Source organism: Ammodytes marinus (assembly GCF_949987685.1).
Source record: "Ammodytes marinus genome assembly, chromosome: 19".
Lineage (NCBI taxonomy): Eukaryota > Metazoa > Chordata > Actinopteri > Uranoscopiformes > Ammodytidae > Ammodytes > Ammodytes marinus.
The window spans coordinates 6,959,976-6,975,603 of record NC_137223.1 but is presented as its reverse complement, the minus strand read 5'-3'; the positions used below and the strand labels follow the sequence as shown (position 1 = coordinate 6,975,603).

General features: G+C 43.2%; 1 protein-coding gene across 1 annotated transcript in view; it reads left to right on the top strand.

Moving 5' to 3' along the window:
* The window catches only part of syne1a (spectrin repeat containing, nuclear envelope 1a), a gene marked incomplete at its 5' end in the record, with an annotated part of 117,391 nt that overhangs the window by 56,478 nt on the left and 45,285 nt on the right, over positions 1-15,628 (top strand). Inside the window, 19 exons of the mRNA XM_080047663.1 lie at positions 2,083-2,409; positions 2,877-3,029; positions 3,349-3,516; positions 4,912-5,088; positions 6,266-6,412; positions 6,639-6,764; positions 6,855-7,031; positions 7,169-7,434; positions 7,543-7,699; positions 7,939-8,337; positions 8,823-10,427; positions 11,063-11,400; positions 11,530-11,674; positions 11,906-12,124; positions 12,805-13,091; positions 13,286-13,451; positions 13,685-13,840; positions 14,185-14,337; positions 15,439-15,621. Of these exons, the coding sequence (XP_079903789.1) occupies positions 2,083-2,409; positions 2,877-3,029; positions 3,349-3,516; positions 4,912-5,088; positions 6,266-6,412; positions 6,639-6,764; positions 6,855-7,031; positions 7,169-7,434; positions 7,543-7,699; positions 7,939-8,337; positions 8,823-10,427; positions 11,063-11,400; positions 11,530-11,674; positions 11,906-12,124; positions 12,805-13,091; positions 13,286-13,451; positions 13,685-13,840; positions 14,185-14,337; positions 15,439-15,621 (5,349 nt within the window). The remainder of the gene's footprint in view (positions 1-2,082; positions 2,410-2,876; positions 3,030-3,348; positions 3,517-4,911; positions 5,089-6,265; positions 6,413-6,638; positions 6,765-6,854; positions 7,032-7,168; positions 7,435-7,542; positions 7,700-7,938; positions 8,338-8,822; positions 10,428-11,062; positions 11,401-11,529; positions 11,675-11,905; positions 12,125-12,804; positions 13,092-13,285; positions 13,452-13,684; positions 13,841-14,184; positions 14,338-15,438; positions 15,622-15,628) is intronic.

The window sequence follows — 15,628 nt, the reverse complement described above, 5'->3', positions numbered from 1 at the left end:
TGGGATCGATGCTCTGTATCTGCATGGGGACTGAAGACATGCTGTCACTGCATGTGTCCTTTCAGCAAAGGCTGATGATAACTCTGCAGTGCTCCATCACTTACTCATTCTCCTGTAGTGAGAGCTGCAGGGCTTTTCAGTGAGCTGAGATGATTACGCATTGACACAAAGGCCTGTAGTCAATAACTGTGTTAAGGGCCATTAGTTGGACACAGACTTCATTTGATCCTGAGTTGTAACTGTAAAAGTATACATCTTACAGCAGTATTGGCCTCATAATTTTTCCCCTTGAACTTTGCAATTTTGTCAGCTATATGTATTGGAAATGAATGGTTATTTAGAGATTATTTGTATTTTATTTATTTTGAATAGAGTAGCTTCTCCCACAGAGTCCTCTAAAACGCATCCTGCACTCGCTGTCTCCTACAAAAAAAATTATGCAGGGCAAAATGCAAAATAAAATGCAAAGTAAAATCCCTCTTGCCCCCTTCCCCCCCTCCAATTTTTATTTTGCTGGCATTTCAGAAATGTTCAAGGGCATTTTATTCCCCCAAGTCCCTGTTTCTTTATGATGGATTTCTTCCCAAAATGAAAAAAGCTAAAATATTACATTTATAGACGTGTTATGAGAAATAACTTCCTAGTTCTGGATCAACGGTTCTTTACAATATGATGCTTCTGCTGTACTGTATGCTGCACTGCATACATTTAAAGTACATAGATGAGGACTGCTGCTCATGGGGTCACCTCAGTTATGTCATACCTCTGTTAGTAGGTCATTTAACTGTTGAAAATAGTTGTCAGTGCCACAGTAAATGCTTAACTGTACCATGATTTACAGCGAGTAAAGGCACTTGACATGGATAATTGGTGCTGACATGGTACAAGACAGTTTACAAGATAAGGAGCACACTGTGTTCACAACCTCATAATGTTCACCAGATTACACTGTCTACTGCTACAGTATATTATAGTATTAGAACTCTTCAATTACAGGAGACTGAGCAGGTTTAAAGGCTTATATCAGCTGCCTATTTCATCCAAAAACCAAATGTGGATGTCCTGTTTAGCCATTTTATCCTTGCTGGAATAACTAATAATGCTAAATTGAGCATTTTTTTCATGTAAAAATTAAGATTTGTTCAAGGTTTTAGCCTTGGATCTAAAATGCACACTTTATCACAGGCATCACACACTGTTTATTAAAAATTCTTACAAACCGCTGCCTTCAACTTAGTCTTGCAACATGTGGACAACTGGTAGTTTTGCTGAGAAGGACTCTCAATGTCAGGTATGAGATGAGAGCAGATGCTTTGATATAAAGTGCAGACAATGAGTAGTATTTCACTAAATCAAATGCAAATTGAAATGACTGTTGTTCTAGCTTATTTATAGGAATTGAGATATATTGAGTTTTCTCCTATTAAGGTCACAATGCCGTTACATGAATAGGTTATTGGAGAGCAAGGCTTCATATTAAGAAGAAAACATGGACGTGTGCATACAGGCACATGTCTTGTTATGTGATATTATCATCTGTAGTAGCTGGAGGTCTGGGGTGGCTGCAGTGTCAAGCCCCTCTCTTCTCATTCTATAATAGGCTGATGATGAAAGCTAGATGGCATCCCATTGAGTGTTGGTTTGTGTGTGTGTGGTGTGTTGTGGTTGCCCTGGAAACCCCTGCAGTTACTGCTGCCTGTTAAGGGGCCTTATAATTGGGTCCTCCTTTCATATTATTTTCCACACCATGACCTTCAAGACTTCTCCACATCTCACCGTGCAGGTGTCAGCCTACCTGATGGGTTCAAAGCCTTTCAAACACACTGGCCAGGCAGGTCCGGGTGAATGGTCCATCATTGGAGTTGGAGGACAAAGAAATGAGTGATACCGGTCCTAACACAAAATTACCTATTATCGTAGGATATCCACAGCCTAAAGCAGTGGTACACCAGTGCAGTGAAGCAGTCTTTTACTCTTTTTTAATTTAATTTTTTATAAATCAGCAGTGTTTAAAATTGTGATAACAATGTTGCGATATCCATATTGAGTTGTATTTCTGCTCTATCTCTCTCTTTCACCTAGACTCTCCAATCTGAGCTCCAGCATGGCCACAGCTTCCTGAAATCACTGAGGGAGCGGGCAGAGCAGGCAGCAGGCTTCTTGAACGAGGCAGGAGCTGAGAGTTTAGGAGGGGAGGTAGAGGCCCGGCTTGCCCAGCTGGAAGAGCTCGCAGGCGGGCTGAGGCAGCAGCACAGCTTCCTACAGCGGGCGTTGTTGCTGGCCAAGGAGTTTCAGGACCGATATAAGGCCCAGGCCCAGTGGCTGGTAGAGACCAAGGCTTTGCTCAGCAACCCAGTGGAGCCCAAGGCTGAACTTTACCAACGTAGAGCCCTGCTGGCTAAGTATAAGGTATAACAGCAACTATGAGATTGCCCAGTCTTTGCTTTCTGACTGTACTCTATTTACATTTAAATGATAACACCCTACAGAGCATAGCACTAATGCTGTGCTCTGTGATTGTGTGCTTTGGTGGCTCCAAATATCAGCAAGACCGTATTGAATATTATTAGCTTAATGGACCACATGAGTGCATGTCTTATCTCAATCAACTTTGACATTGAATATACTTTACATAATTGCTCATCAGTTTCCACAGTATACTATTGCTATTTATACTGATGAATGTCTACGGTGTGCTTTGGAAAATAGCTGAATCCACTGGTCATAAATTAGCTTACAAAAAAAGGCACAAACAATATTTTAATACTGAGCAATGATCTTATATGAATATATAAACTCCACATAACATACTCACATGTACTAATGGTGGTCTTAACTCTATTCTATAGAATACTAAAGATACATGTTGTCCCCAGGCTCTGTTGCAGATGGTTCAGTCCCATGATGGTTCCATAAAGTCAGTGGTGGAGAAAGGAGACGCCTTGCTGGCCTCTGTCCACTACCCGTCCATCAGAGACAGAGTGAACAGACTGAAAAAGGATTACGCCGAGCTCTCTAATACTGCCATGGTGAGATGACAGTTGTAATGTTACAGTATGTAGTTAAAGTAAATGCTCTTTCCATGCAGGAGACCAAACTGATTAACTGATGCACAGGACATAATCCCTTAAAGGTGGAGTCAGTGATTCTTAAGAACACTTGTTGTCAAACTCACTTTTTGATATTCATTCATATTGACAAAAGGTGATTTTGGCAACCAGCATTCTCCAGAATTGTTGACTCCACCTTTGAACATGGTTGTGAGGGTTTTCTTGCATTTCTTCTTTGCAATCAGTATAATTAGTTGTTTGTGTGTGTGCTGACTTGTGTGTGTATTGTGTGGCCCAGGCCCACGTGGAGAATCTAGAAGGCCAGGTGAAGGAACAGGAAGCGTACCACAACGAGCTGCAGCAAGTGGAGCGCTGGCTGCTCCAGATGTCCAGCAGGATGGTGACTCCTGATCCCACTGTGGGCGGCAACCTGGAGGCAGCCACTCAACAGCTGGCCAGCCACAAGGTGACCAATCACATCGCTTGATTTTTTTTTCCACTTTTTTTCTGCTGTGGTTTACTGGGTTTTTAGCATATGATGGAGCTGTAGCAATTAGCCTTGAAGCCTGTGAAGTAGGGGTGGGAAAAATAATCGATTCTCCGATGCATCGCGATTCTCTCTCGAACGATTCCGAATCGATTCAGGTAAATAATAATAATAATAATAATAATAATAATAATAATAATAATTATTATTATTATTATTATTATTATTATTATTATTAATAATTTATTTTTCGTAAATACTAGTACTTCCTGCGCCACTGCACATGCACACCACACATGTGCGAGTTTTTAACAAAAGTGTCAACAAAAGGGCTGAGAGCAGCAAACCCATATGACGAGCACTGGCTTTATTTCTGTTTACGTTTTTGTATGAGAGCTCAGCTGAATTTCAAGCCATACTTTTTGCACAATGTGTTCAAATGACATAGCAAATAATAGAATAGAAATCCTATAGAAACATGATTTACAAGATTAGAAAGAAAATAAAACTGAATCAATCAGTTTAGTTTTTACATACTTCCATATTGTGTTGAAATGCAAGCTGCATTGATTATTGCACTGTTCATAGAAAGTCATATTTGTGACAATAAAAGCTTTTTCTCTAATACAATATTAGAGAAGGTTATTCATCTGTTGATTGTCTTTAATGATCATCACAAAAGTAGGAAGTGATTAGCAAACTCTGAGTAGCAAACTCAGATGTGTATATAAATATATTTTAGAAAATCACACATGGGTATGTATGTAAAAAATGTTTTGCATCGAGATGCATTGAGAATCGTTTTTGAATCGAATCGTTGACCTCTGAATCGGAATCGAATCGTGAGGTGCCAAGAGATTCCCACCCCTACTGTGAAGTGACACAGAAAGTAGCAGACTTATCAGTTTGAAATGAATGAACATTATTACAACTGCACAAGGCAATATTAATTATTTAAAGCTAAAGTGTGACACAATACATTTGTGGAAAAGGAATGTTGGTTATAATAATGGTTACATTTTTGTATTTCTTGTATTTAACATTTGATTTGAGTTTGTTCTTATTCCAGAAGCACCAATACAGCAAATTAATTTTGATGAACTAAAACAATATTCAAATGTATAGATATAAAGAAGCTATGATTTAGTTTAATTTTCAAAAGTTATATCTCAGTCATTTCAGTCAAAATCTATAACTGACTTTGTAATTATGAAACCAAAGGAGCTGAAGCCTAATTACACAAAGCCATTTGTCTTCTTTTTCTTCAATCTTCTTTCAAGTTCATTCATTCAGGCCAGGCCAATACTGCCTTGACCTCCTGTGTCACTGACCAGCTGTCCAACATGATCCTACTTGTCACTTTGTTCTCTGCAGGCCATCATGGAGGAAATCGCGGGCTTTGAGGATCGCTTGGTCGGCCTGAAGGAGCGAGGAGCCCACCTGGTACAAGGCTGCAGCGACCGCGTGCAGAGCCGGCTGAGACAGCAGGTCCAGGCTCACCAGCAAGGCACCAGCGACAGCTACTCTGCCATCTGTAGCACAGCGCATAGAGTGAGTCTGGAGGAGGAGGAGGAGAAAGAAAGAAAGAGGGAGGGAGGGGACACATTTCGAAAAGCATGTATTCTGGGTTTGAAGGCGTAAAATGGCTTATACATATTTATAATTTAAGAATTATTGTGGGTGTTGGATGCACGGAAAGACACACATGCTCTGCATATTAGTGCTGGTAATATTCCAACAGCCGAGGTATCCACTTAATCCTAACTCATTCTGACTCTAAAACCCTTCTCTCAATGGACAGCCGTTCACTGCCAGTGTAGAGGGCACGACCAATTAAGGCTGCCAAAGTGGAGCCCTACAGCAGCCATACTCAGACAGACCCCACCAGCCAAAATCACTAACTCAATCTCCCCGTATTAATCTTTGCGTATCCCCTGTCAACTCCGCTTTTTCATGCCCGCGCCAAAAAAAATGGTCACACGCCACTATTCAGTAGATCTGGCGAGCCCTATAATCCAGCTCCACTCTGTCATTTTGGCAACGTCTTCTCTGTCATCATAGCTCACCTCCCAAGACACCACCTCCACCAGTACTCGCACATCCAATCTGGCATTGTGTGATCCAGCCACACTTTGCCACTACGCTGCTGGCTTCTCTACAACTGCGCCTCCAGTTTTATGGTGGCTGCCAACTGTGTCCCAGCACAACGCAGCTCTAATATCCGGCCTGCCACTTGCCACCATGCCAACCTTCTAGCCTTTGCCAAATAGACTGGGCGCTTTGCCAATGCATGCACCCCCCCATTCCATGCCTCATTCGGGGCGCTCATATTAACACTGTCAATCAGACCTTGCTGTCTCATTCTCCCCTGGAGGGCATGGACGCCTCCACATTCAACACCTGTCAAATGCCACCTAGCATAACTGCCTACTTGTTTTGGTTTTATCATTTAATGTGTCTTTATGTTTGGACATGCTATAGTGACTTAAACATGCAGTGTAACATTGTATAGCTATAGCAATTACGGCTTCCTTCACTTTATTATTGTGTTATTGCGTTTGTATGCTTTTCTGTAGCGAATAGATTTTTTTTATTGAAATTTTTTCATGTGAATTTTGAAAGTATTTTCAATTAAATTTTTTGTCTCTTTTTTCTTATTGGTTAACACTATTTACTGTAACTTCAATCCAAACGCATGGCTTTGAAATATACCTGTCCATTGTCTTAGGTGTATCAGAGTCTGGACCATGAGTTACAGAGACATGTGAGTCTCCAAGACACACTGCAGCAGTGCCAGACCTGGTTGACCTCTGTCTCAGAGCAACCAGAGCCTCCTGCACATCCTACTCTCAGTCTGGAAGAGGCACTACAGCAGGTCAGTAAGCCACTGCCCATACCTTAACAAAGACTACTGTGCAACAATTTAATGGACTGAACATACAGCAACTGCTTAATCGTTTACTTTAATTTATTTTAAAGATATTGTTACCACCGGAAATTTTGAACAGAAGTACATGTAGTTTTACAGAATTGGCCTCGAAGTGATAATATGATCAGACAATAAAAATCACAGGGCCATTAACAGACTCCATTATTGGCAGGTGAAGCAGGAGCGGGCTCTCCAGGAGCAGGCCAGCACTTACCTCCAGCTTGTGTGCTCTACATGTGACCTGTCAGAGCTGAGGGTCCGAGAGACAGCAGGAGCTATCCAGCAGGTCAAACTGCAGGTCAGTCAGCTTTAACACGCCTTTAAACCGAAGACAAAGACACAATACTTGATCATGAAACTGAATCCGTTGTGTTTTTTTTGTGCCTAGATTGAGGACCGTATGTTGCTTTGTGAGGAAGTAGCTGACAGCTGGAGGGACATTGAGGAGCAGAAAGCAGATCTGGATGTCCAGCTGAGAGAAACTGATCAGCAACTTCAGAACCTCATTAGGAGACCTGCAGAGCTGGAGCCTAAGATTGCACAGAACCAGCTGGACAAGGCGCAGGTCTGTGTTTGGATTGTATGCTGATTATAAAGGATTTTTGTTTTTCTAACACTGCAAAATGAATTTGTAGACTTCCTTGTTTTTTTCTCAAACTCAAGTTGAATGTTGATTGTGAATATCCCCTATCTTTCCTGCAGGAATTCCTTCAGCAGATTAGGGAGAGACAGTCTGAGGTCACCCATTTGAATGAAGCCGGTGCTAGGCTGACAGATGGACAGGTCTCCCCTGCCCTGGAGGAGATAAGGAGACTGAGGAGAAGCTGGGTGGATCTGGGCCAGCGGGCAGAAGAACTGGAAGCCCTGCGGGGGGAAGACATGCAGAGAAGTGGGGAGTACCAGGAGATTGTTGTTACTGTGGAGGAACTCTTCCACCAAGTATCCAGGGAATGGGACTACCTCGCCAGGTATCAAGCTTTTTAAAATCTTAAACACACTTTTTTTTTATCAACATCTTTATTGCTACATTATTGCATAGAACAGATGTCCCTAAACCCATTTCTGTGTTAATGTAGGGCTGACACAGAGAGTACAAGTGAACATCTAGAGGCTCTGAGGAAGCTTTCCAGTGACCTAGAGGAGCAGAGAGCGACTCTGGAAGACCTCGGAGAGCAGAAACAAGCTATCCTGCCTCGACTTAGCCTGCTAGACAAGGAGCTGGTCAAGCAACAGGTAGAGATCCATTCTAGTAATAGTTCTTCAGCTGCTTCTTAAGATGGTTGAAAACACATAATTATGTCAGTGATTCTGGAGAATGCTTGTTGTCTTAACCACTCTTTGTCAAAAGCAGTGAATATCTCCTCAAAACCCTGTACCTGCCTGTACTGTGTGCGCTGTACAAAAAGCGATTATGACAACAAGCATTTATATAAATATATATATAATATAAATAATGTACTGTCTTTCACCAGGTGGCTCATCTGGAGCAGCGGTGGGCCCAGCTTGAAACCCTGATTCAACAGAAGATCCAGGACTCGGCCCAGACGCTAGAGGATCTGGCCCGGGTAGAGAGCCAGCTGAGGGATGCCCGGCTGTGGGTGGAGGAGCAGCGGCCTGCTCTTACATCGGCGCTGAAAAGCAGCCCGCCCCCCGATCTGGCCCAGAGTTTCCTGTTCGACCACCTGAGTGTGTGTGTGGAGCTGGAGGCCCGGCAGCAGCTGCTGGGTCAGGCAGTGAGCGAGGCCAAGGCTGTGGCCTCCAGACTGGGGCTGAGTGAGAAGAGGCGTCTACAGGAGCTCGTTGAACAATCCCAGACTGAGGTGGAGGCTCTGGGGGCTCGGGTGGCCCAAAGGAGGAAGTATCTCAGCAAGGTACGTAAGCAGCTGCAATTTTGTATTGGACGCAAGTAACATTGTAATGATGTCCTGAAGGATTTAAAGGTGGAGGCAGTGATTCTTGAGAATGCTTTCTGTCAAATCCGCTTTTTTGTTAGTGAATATCTACTCGTGATCCACTACCTTTCTGTTCTGTGTGTGCGCTGAATAAAAAAGATCCAGTGTTAATATACAGCCTAAGGTCTGTAAATGGGCATGTTGCTAGCTACAGTGGGCCCCTTTGTTTACATACCTCTTGTTTACGTACCAGGTGACAGAGGAGACATATAATGATTTTGATAAAAACTTATTTTGACAACAAGCGTTCTAATAATCTGTTTGTATGGTGAAAACAAGAAACCCGGAACAAACTGTAAAATTGTTATTAGACTGTGAGACCAGAAAGATATGTTAGCCTATGTCTTTTTCGAGCCATTAAAAACTTTGTAAATAATTTGTGATGTTTAATTCCTCCTCTTCAGGCCTTCACAGAGAGGACACAGTTTATTCAGGGCCTGGGGAGAGCCATGTCTTGGGTACATCAACAGGAGAGGAAGGCTTTGATAGACGACCACATAGCGCTTCTCCCTGAGGACCTTACCAAACAGGTTGCCGCTTGTCGGGGCGTCCAGAGCGGTTTGCGGGTCTACCAGAGAGAGCTGGCATCTCTCTGGATGCAAGGGCGAGAGCTGGAAAGAGACGCCACGGACAAAGAGAGATCAGAAACCCTGGCCAGACTTGAGAGGCTACAGGCAGCGTTTGAGACGGCCCTTCACAGGACCACCCAGCGTCTCACCGACTTAGAGAAAGCTTTGACCTCAAGGAAATACTTCAAGGTTGACCTGGACAAGACTTGCCACTGGCTGAGACAAGCGGATGCCGTCACCTTCCCGGAAATCAATTTGAGCAACATCGACGACTGCTCGGAGTTGCAAACACAGCTGTCTAACTTTCAGAATGTCCTGGAACAAGCGTCGGAGTACGAGAACCTTCTTCTCATCGTCCAAAGAATAGGCCAGGAGATCCTCCCTACTCTGAACGAGATTGATCATTGCTACCTAGACGAGAGGCTCAACGCCCTGCCTCAGCAGTACAACTCCATCCTGGCTCTAGCCAAAGAGAAAAAAGACAGTGTCCAACAAATCATCTTAGAGAGGAAGGAGTTCAGCACTTTCTTTGATATCACTCGTAATGCACTTGAGGAGCTTCAGGAGCAGTTTGACAATCTGGAAAAGCAGACTATCAGTATTAGAGATGAGGAATTTGTTAATTTAATAAATGAATACAGAAATATTAATGAAAGTTTATACCATATTAGCCCCGCTGTAAGAGAACTGCATGGAAAGAATGAGGGGTTTCTCAGTAGGGGTCAGCTACACAGAGCTGAAGAGACACAGCAGCTGGTCGCTCTCAACAACACACTGAGAAGGATGAATGATCAGAAGATCAAACACTTAGATGATTGCTTGAAAACACTCGTCGAACACAACAGGGTATCCACCGAGTTGGACTCAGAGGTTAGAGCTGTGAAGGAGAATCTTGCCAGACTTGAATCAGACAGAGACCTTAGTGCCATTGACAAAATCACGTGTCTTTATTCGCTGCTTGAAAGTCTGGATAGCGTGAGCTCTCAGGCTGAAGAATGTATCCAGCAAACTAGAGGCCTTGGTCTGAAGTTTGACCCCACTGCCTTTCAGGAAACTACACTGCAGCTTGAATCATTGCAGTCTTTACGTTTTGACCTGAAGCGTTGTGTTGAAGTAAGCGAAACGAATGTCACAAAGGACGAAGAGTTCACAAATGAGGCAGGGAAAACGTCGGAATGGCTGAAGACTATCAGGGACAAGATGGAGGGGCCATTGACCCTCCCGGAGGGCCAAATAGAGAGGGTGTATGAGGAAATGCGCAAAGTGAAGATCGCGGAGGAGGAGGTGAAAAGTAGATTGAGGATAGGAGATGCCTTGGGTAGCAGAGAAAAGCAGAGGTATGGTAGTAGAAAAGAAGCAGTTCCTGCCCACGTAGAAGAGAAGCTGCAGGAGCTGGCAAAGCTGGGAGCTGAAGTTCAACAAGGAATTATTAAGAAACAGGTATGTTTAAATGTAATTCACATATTACAATCAAAGGGGCATTGTCTCTCCCTTCATTTTCCTTGTTGATACACATTTGATCTGAAAAGAATGTGAGTTCATTTTGAACTGAACCTGATCCATCATTCATGGCTTGAACCTTCTGAATATTTTAATCCATAATGTCAATATTAATAGGCACAGGGAAGCTGAAACCTTTTAAAGACAGCTCAAGAGATTCCACAAAGTAGCATACTTATGTTCTAATTCATGTATAGCCTGTCCCAAAGATTTAATTAGGTGGAATAACAAGTAAAAGTTATAATGTACACAGCAGAGAAAAGTTTTACAGAGAAAAAGTATAGATACCTCTCACTCCATTCCACATTTAGGCTTTTGACCTCTGGTAATTGTCCAAAATTAGATTCCAATGTGACATCCCTCTTACTGTACATCCTGCTAATTTGAAAACTAAAAACTGAAGTAAAGATCTGGAACAGGACATTTTTACAAATATGCAGACAAAATGTTTATTTGCTGACAGGACTGTGTTTGTTGTAATGTCTTAGGTTTGCATTACTTCAGTTGTGTTGAGAAATTCATGTGGAAAGAAGCAAAAAACTGAATGTAATTAAATCACCTGCTGCATATTCTAGCTGGCTGTGGATCAAGCCCTTTCCTGCGTACGGAGGCGCCACTTATCTCTGCAGTCCATGCAGACTTGGCTGGACTCTGCCGCGGCTGTGCTCCACAGGGCCAACTCAGGGGTGGAGCTTGAGAGCCAGACAGATTGTGCGCGAGAGTTGGAAGAAATGTCAGCCCGGGAAAACAACTTCACAGCTGGTTTAGAGGAGCTGAGGACTTTGGATCCGCTGCTGGAGGATTTCATGGAACCGGGAGCGATGGGTGAACTTAGGGAAAAAGTTAAGGCAATGCAGCTGACAAACACAGAAGTCAAAGAGCAACTGGATGCTTACAGAGAAGTGCTGCAGAGGTGTGTATGAGTGTTGGTTTGGAGCCAAGTTACATTTGTGTACACAGCTTGCATGTGAATTCCATATGATGCATATTTTAATAATTGATATTCCTAAGAAGTAGTCTGTAATTTGTATAATCTTCTCAGTTGTGCAGAGCTGTGGGCATCCTTCCAACATGAGAAAGAGACATTAGTTGAACAGATGAATGACACAGAGAGCAAGATGGCCATGTTCACTACAGCTAAAGCCGTCAGTATCCAGCAGGCACAGGAGAAGTGTCAGAGATATAAGGTGGGACACCCATTTAACATGCTGCAGACAAGTCTTAATAGTCGTTTATAGAAAATCATGTTTTTTTATGTCAGCAGATGCTCAATAATATTTAATCAATTGAATGTCTATGCAATATTCCTTGTTCACTTGAGATGTTTCTCTTAGGGAAGAGTTTTAGTTTCCCATAGTGATAGTGTTTCAGAAGATGAAATGACTTGTGTGTATCTGTTGTCATTTTTTTCTCTGCAGTCTTTGGTGGCTCACATTGAAATGTTGGAGTTGCCTCTAAATGCTTTGAGGGACAACGCCACAGAGTTAGAGCTGATCAGCTCCGAGTCCAGCAAAGCCGTCACTAGCCACTCGGTGTCGTCACTGTGGCAACGGTGGACCCGTCTCCGCAGCGTGGCCAGGGCCCAGGAGAGAGCACTGAAGGACACTGAGAGGGAGTGGAGGAACTTCACTGAGAAGGTAAGAAAAGATGCTGTGCATTTGTTGTTATAGTGTACGTGGTGTGAGTGTGTGCTCAAGTGCATACTGTGTTTGTGTGGAGAGGGTGCATCAATAATGAACATTTACAGTTTAAAACTAACCACCGGCGTGCCGACAGTCCACAGAAACTGTTTACACTCACATGAACACTTAATTCCGATAAACACAGAACTCTAGAAAGTTGTCCTTGCTCACAGATTCAAACCAAGCAACAACTGAATACCAGTTGGTGTGCTGTGATGTAACTCCAGGCTTCAGGCCAGTTGTTTCCTCCTGCCAAAACACTGTGTCATGGAGCGTTTTCCCGCCTTTCGACCTATTTTTAATGTGAACGCTGTCAGCTCCCAAGAATTCCCACAAAGCACTGCTCCTAAGAGGGAAATTAGGTCGAACTGTAAGGAATAGTGGTCACTTCCTCGTATGTGGCACTTTTCCTGTTGTCTGCTGGTTTTCAATGGTCCCTTTGTTCTACTGGACATGATGTCATTCTGCACACTTGAATCTCTAGGCTCTCTGGTTTCCGCCTTTTACTATCAGGTGACTTTTACCCTATATAGTACTGTATACTGTGGCTAAAATTAGACTAAAAATATTATCTGTGAAATGAAATCTGCTGCACCAACTGAACCTGAATATTTGAACATTACCCCCACCATCAGATGGAGAAGGTGCACTCGGTGTCCCAAGACCTCCACAGTCGTGTGCCAGACTGCACTGTTGAGAAGGCTGCCACCAGGGCGGCGCTTCAGAGCCTCCTGGAGTACCACGACTCATTCAGCCTGGAGGTGGAGAGAGAGCAGTCCATCCTGGCCCTGCTGAGGCAACATACTCGCAGCCTCAGAGGAGAGGGGCAGGGGGAGGAGGCCATGGAGAAAAAGGCAGAGAATGGACATGAGGAGACACCTTGCCTACAAGAGATCAGAAGCATGCAGGAGCAATATGACAGGTGAGTGACCCAGGACTAACCCCATGTCAATACATGGAGACTCACCATACTGTATATGCACTTATCGTATATAATTTGTACTTTTCTTTCATGCAAGTTGCACATCATTTTGTAGGAACAGAAACCGAAAAAATTAAATGTGTCTCTAATTTTTCTATGATTTTTTCAAATTCTATTTACTGTGTCTTGTCTAGCCTGGTGTTGCGGGTACGAACCAGCAGGTCTCAGGTTAACCAGGAGTTGAGGGAAAGAGAAGAGGTAGAGAAGGAGCTGGGCTTGGTCAAAGGTTGGATCCAAGATACTCGGGGCTTACTGCTGAGTCCCACTGCAGACCTGGAGTCACTGCTGCAAGAGCTAGAGGTAGGCCCCCCATATGTACACACACAGTCTACACAGACACACACACACACACACACACACACACACACACACACACACACACACACACACACACACACACACACACACACACACACACACACACACACACACACACACACACACACCTTGTTTGGACAAAAAATGCAGTTACATGTCATAACAGGAGAGAGTGTGATTCACAGTCAGGCCATGTGATGCTGTTTGCATTGTAGACTGCACATGGCGAGGTCATCAGCAGGCGACAGAGTGTGGAGCGCATGACTGAGCTGCAGCAGACCAAGTACCAGGACCTCCAGGCTGCTCTGCCCTCTGAGCTCAGCATGCAGCTGGCCGAGGTGGCTCTGGCCCTGGGCTCCGCTGAAGATCAGGTGACCTCTCTTGGCTACACTGGTGTTTGTTGCTTCAAATGTTTTGTAGGTTTAGGAATCAAATCCTATGCCCTAGTACCCCTTTTAGTATTTATTGTGTTAAGCACACAATTGCGTGTATTCATTTTCATACCTTTACTTCACTGTCAAATAATCGTAGTATATTTTCAGTATATATAGTATATATTTTGTTAAGCCGACATCCACTTGTATGTGTACTTCTGTCTACAGCTCTTTGTGTTTCCAGAGGGTGCTTGGTGAAATATCCATCTGTATTGTTAAAAGGTTTAAGTTAGAGTTTGACAGTACATTGAAATGCGTGTTTTTCCTGATATTTACTCTAGGTCCAGGCGAGAGAGAGGGAGGTGCAACAGACCAGAGATGTGAAAGAGGACTTTGGCTCCAGACTCCTGGACATCGAGGCCAAGCTGAAGACCATCGCTCTGAAATTGGAAGACAAGGCTGCCGACCTGGAGGAGGCCAAAGAAGAGACCAGAGTAATCAAGCAGACAGATTGACTTAATTAACAAGCAATTAACCCCTGTTCAATTGACTATTCACTTTGCAGATGTTGAGGGTTAATGAATGTGTGAGATTTGGAAAGGCATGAACTGAATTCTGCCGTCAACAGTGACCCACTTCTGAGAGGAGAGTATCGCAGATGGGAGTCCGAGCCCCTTCCCCCCTGCTCTCCTTCTTGTCGCACCAACTTGTTTCATCCCTCACTCCTCTGCCCATCTGTAGACCCACAATTCCTGGCGTGTGTTTCCTATTTTCTTTAAGTTATTTCAGTAATGTAACATAAGATAATTTAAGTAGTTGCTGAGTTTGAGTTAAAAAAAAACAATTCATGAATAAAAATTAAATGTGATAATTGAATGCATGTAGGCTATATGAATGCACTTCTTTTTTTTTTGGTAGGTTTGGCCTGACTAGTTTATTTGACTAACTAAACCTCAGTGAAGGCCGAGAGGCTTTCACATATGATCTAAAGTCGAGGTCTGATGATTTGACTTAACACTGAATAAAAGTTTGCGAGTAAGTTACAAAGAACCCTGAAACCTAATGAGCTGGTCTCTATTGGTCAATTTTAAGTGGTTCCCTAATGACTTGGAGGCAGGCACATCTGGCTGTAGATGTTTAGCATGAAACATTTATGATTGTAATCTACTCTAAGAAATATTTGCTGCTTTACTTGTTGTTTCATGTTTTTAATGGATTTATGTACCTTATGTTTACAGTATATGTGTGTGTACGACTGTACTGCTGCCTTTCTTGACTAGAACACTTGAAAAAGAGATAATCAATGAGGTTTTCCTGGTTAAATAAAGTTTTTTTTTAAAAATTAATACAAAAAATAAATAAATATAATATCTTACAGGATTAGTTTGTCATTGTATAAACTATTCCGCCTATCAGCAGCTCTTACATATTTTTCTCTAGTTAAAATAGACAGCAATAGACACTTGGAATGTATGTTTTACTGATCATTCATTTAGTTGTATCCCTGACAACTCCCCTTGTTATTTTATCTGTCTCAATTTGACTTCTCTCCCCCTTTTTGCCTCACCTTGTCACTCTCCTCTCCTCTCTTACAGGCTCTTTGTGAAGAGTGTGAATGCTGCGCCCGCTCTCTGGCAGAGCTAGGAGTAGCGGTGCAGGACTTTGGGGAGCAGAACCCTCTGCTGTGTAAGCAGCTGGGCGATGCTGTGGCCAAGCTGACAGAGGTGCAGCGCCACACCACGCAGCACGTCATAGAAAGAGCCAACAGACTGAAGAAGGTGAGAT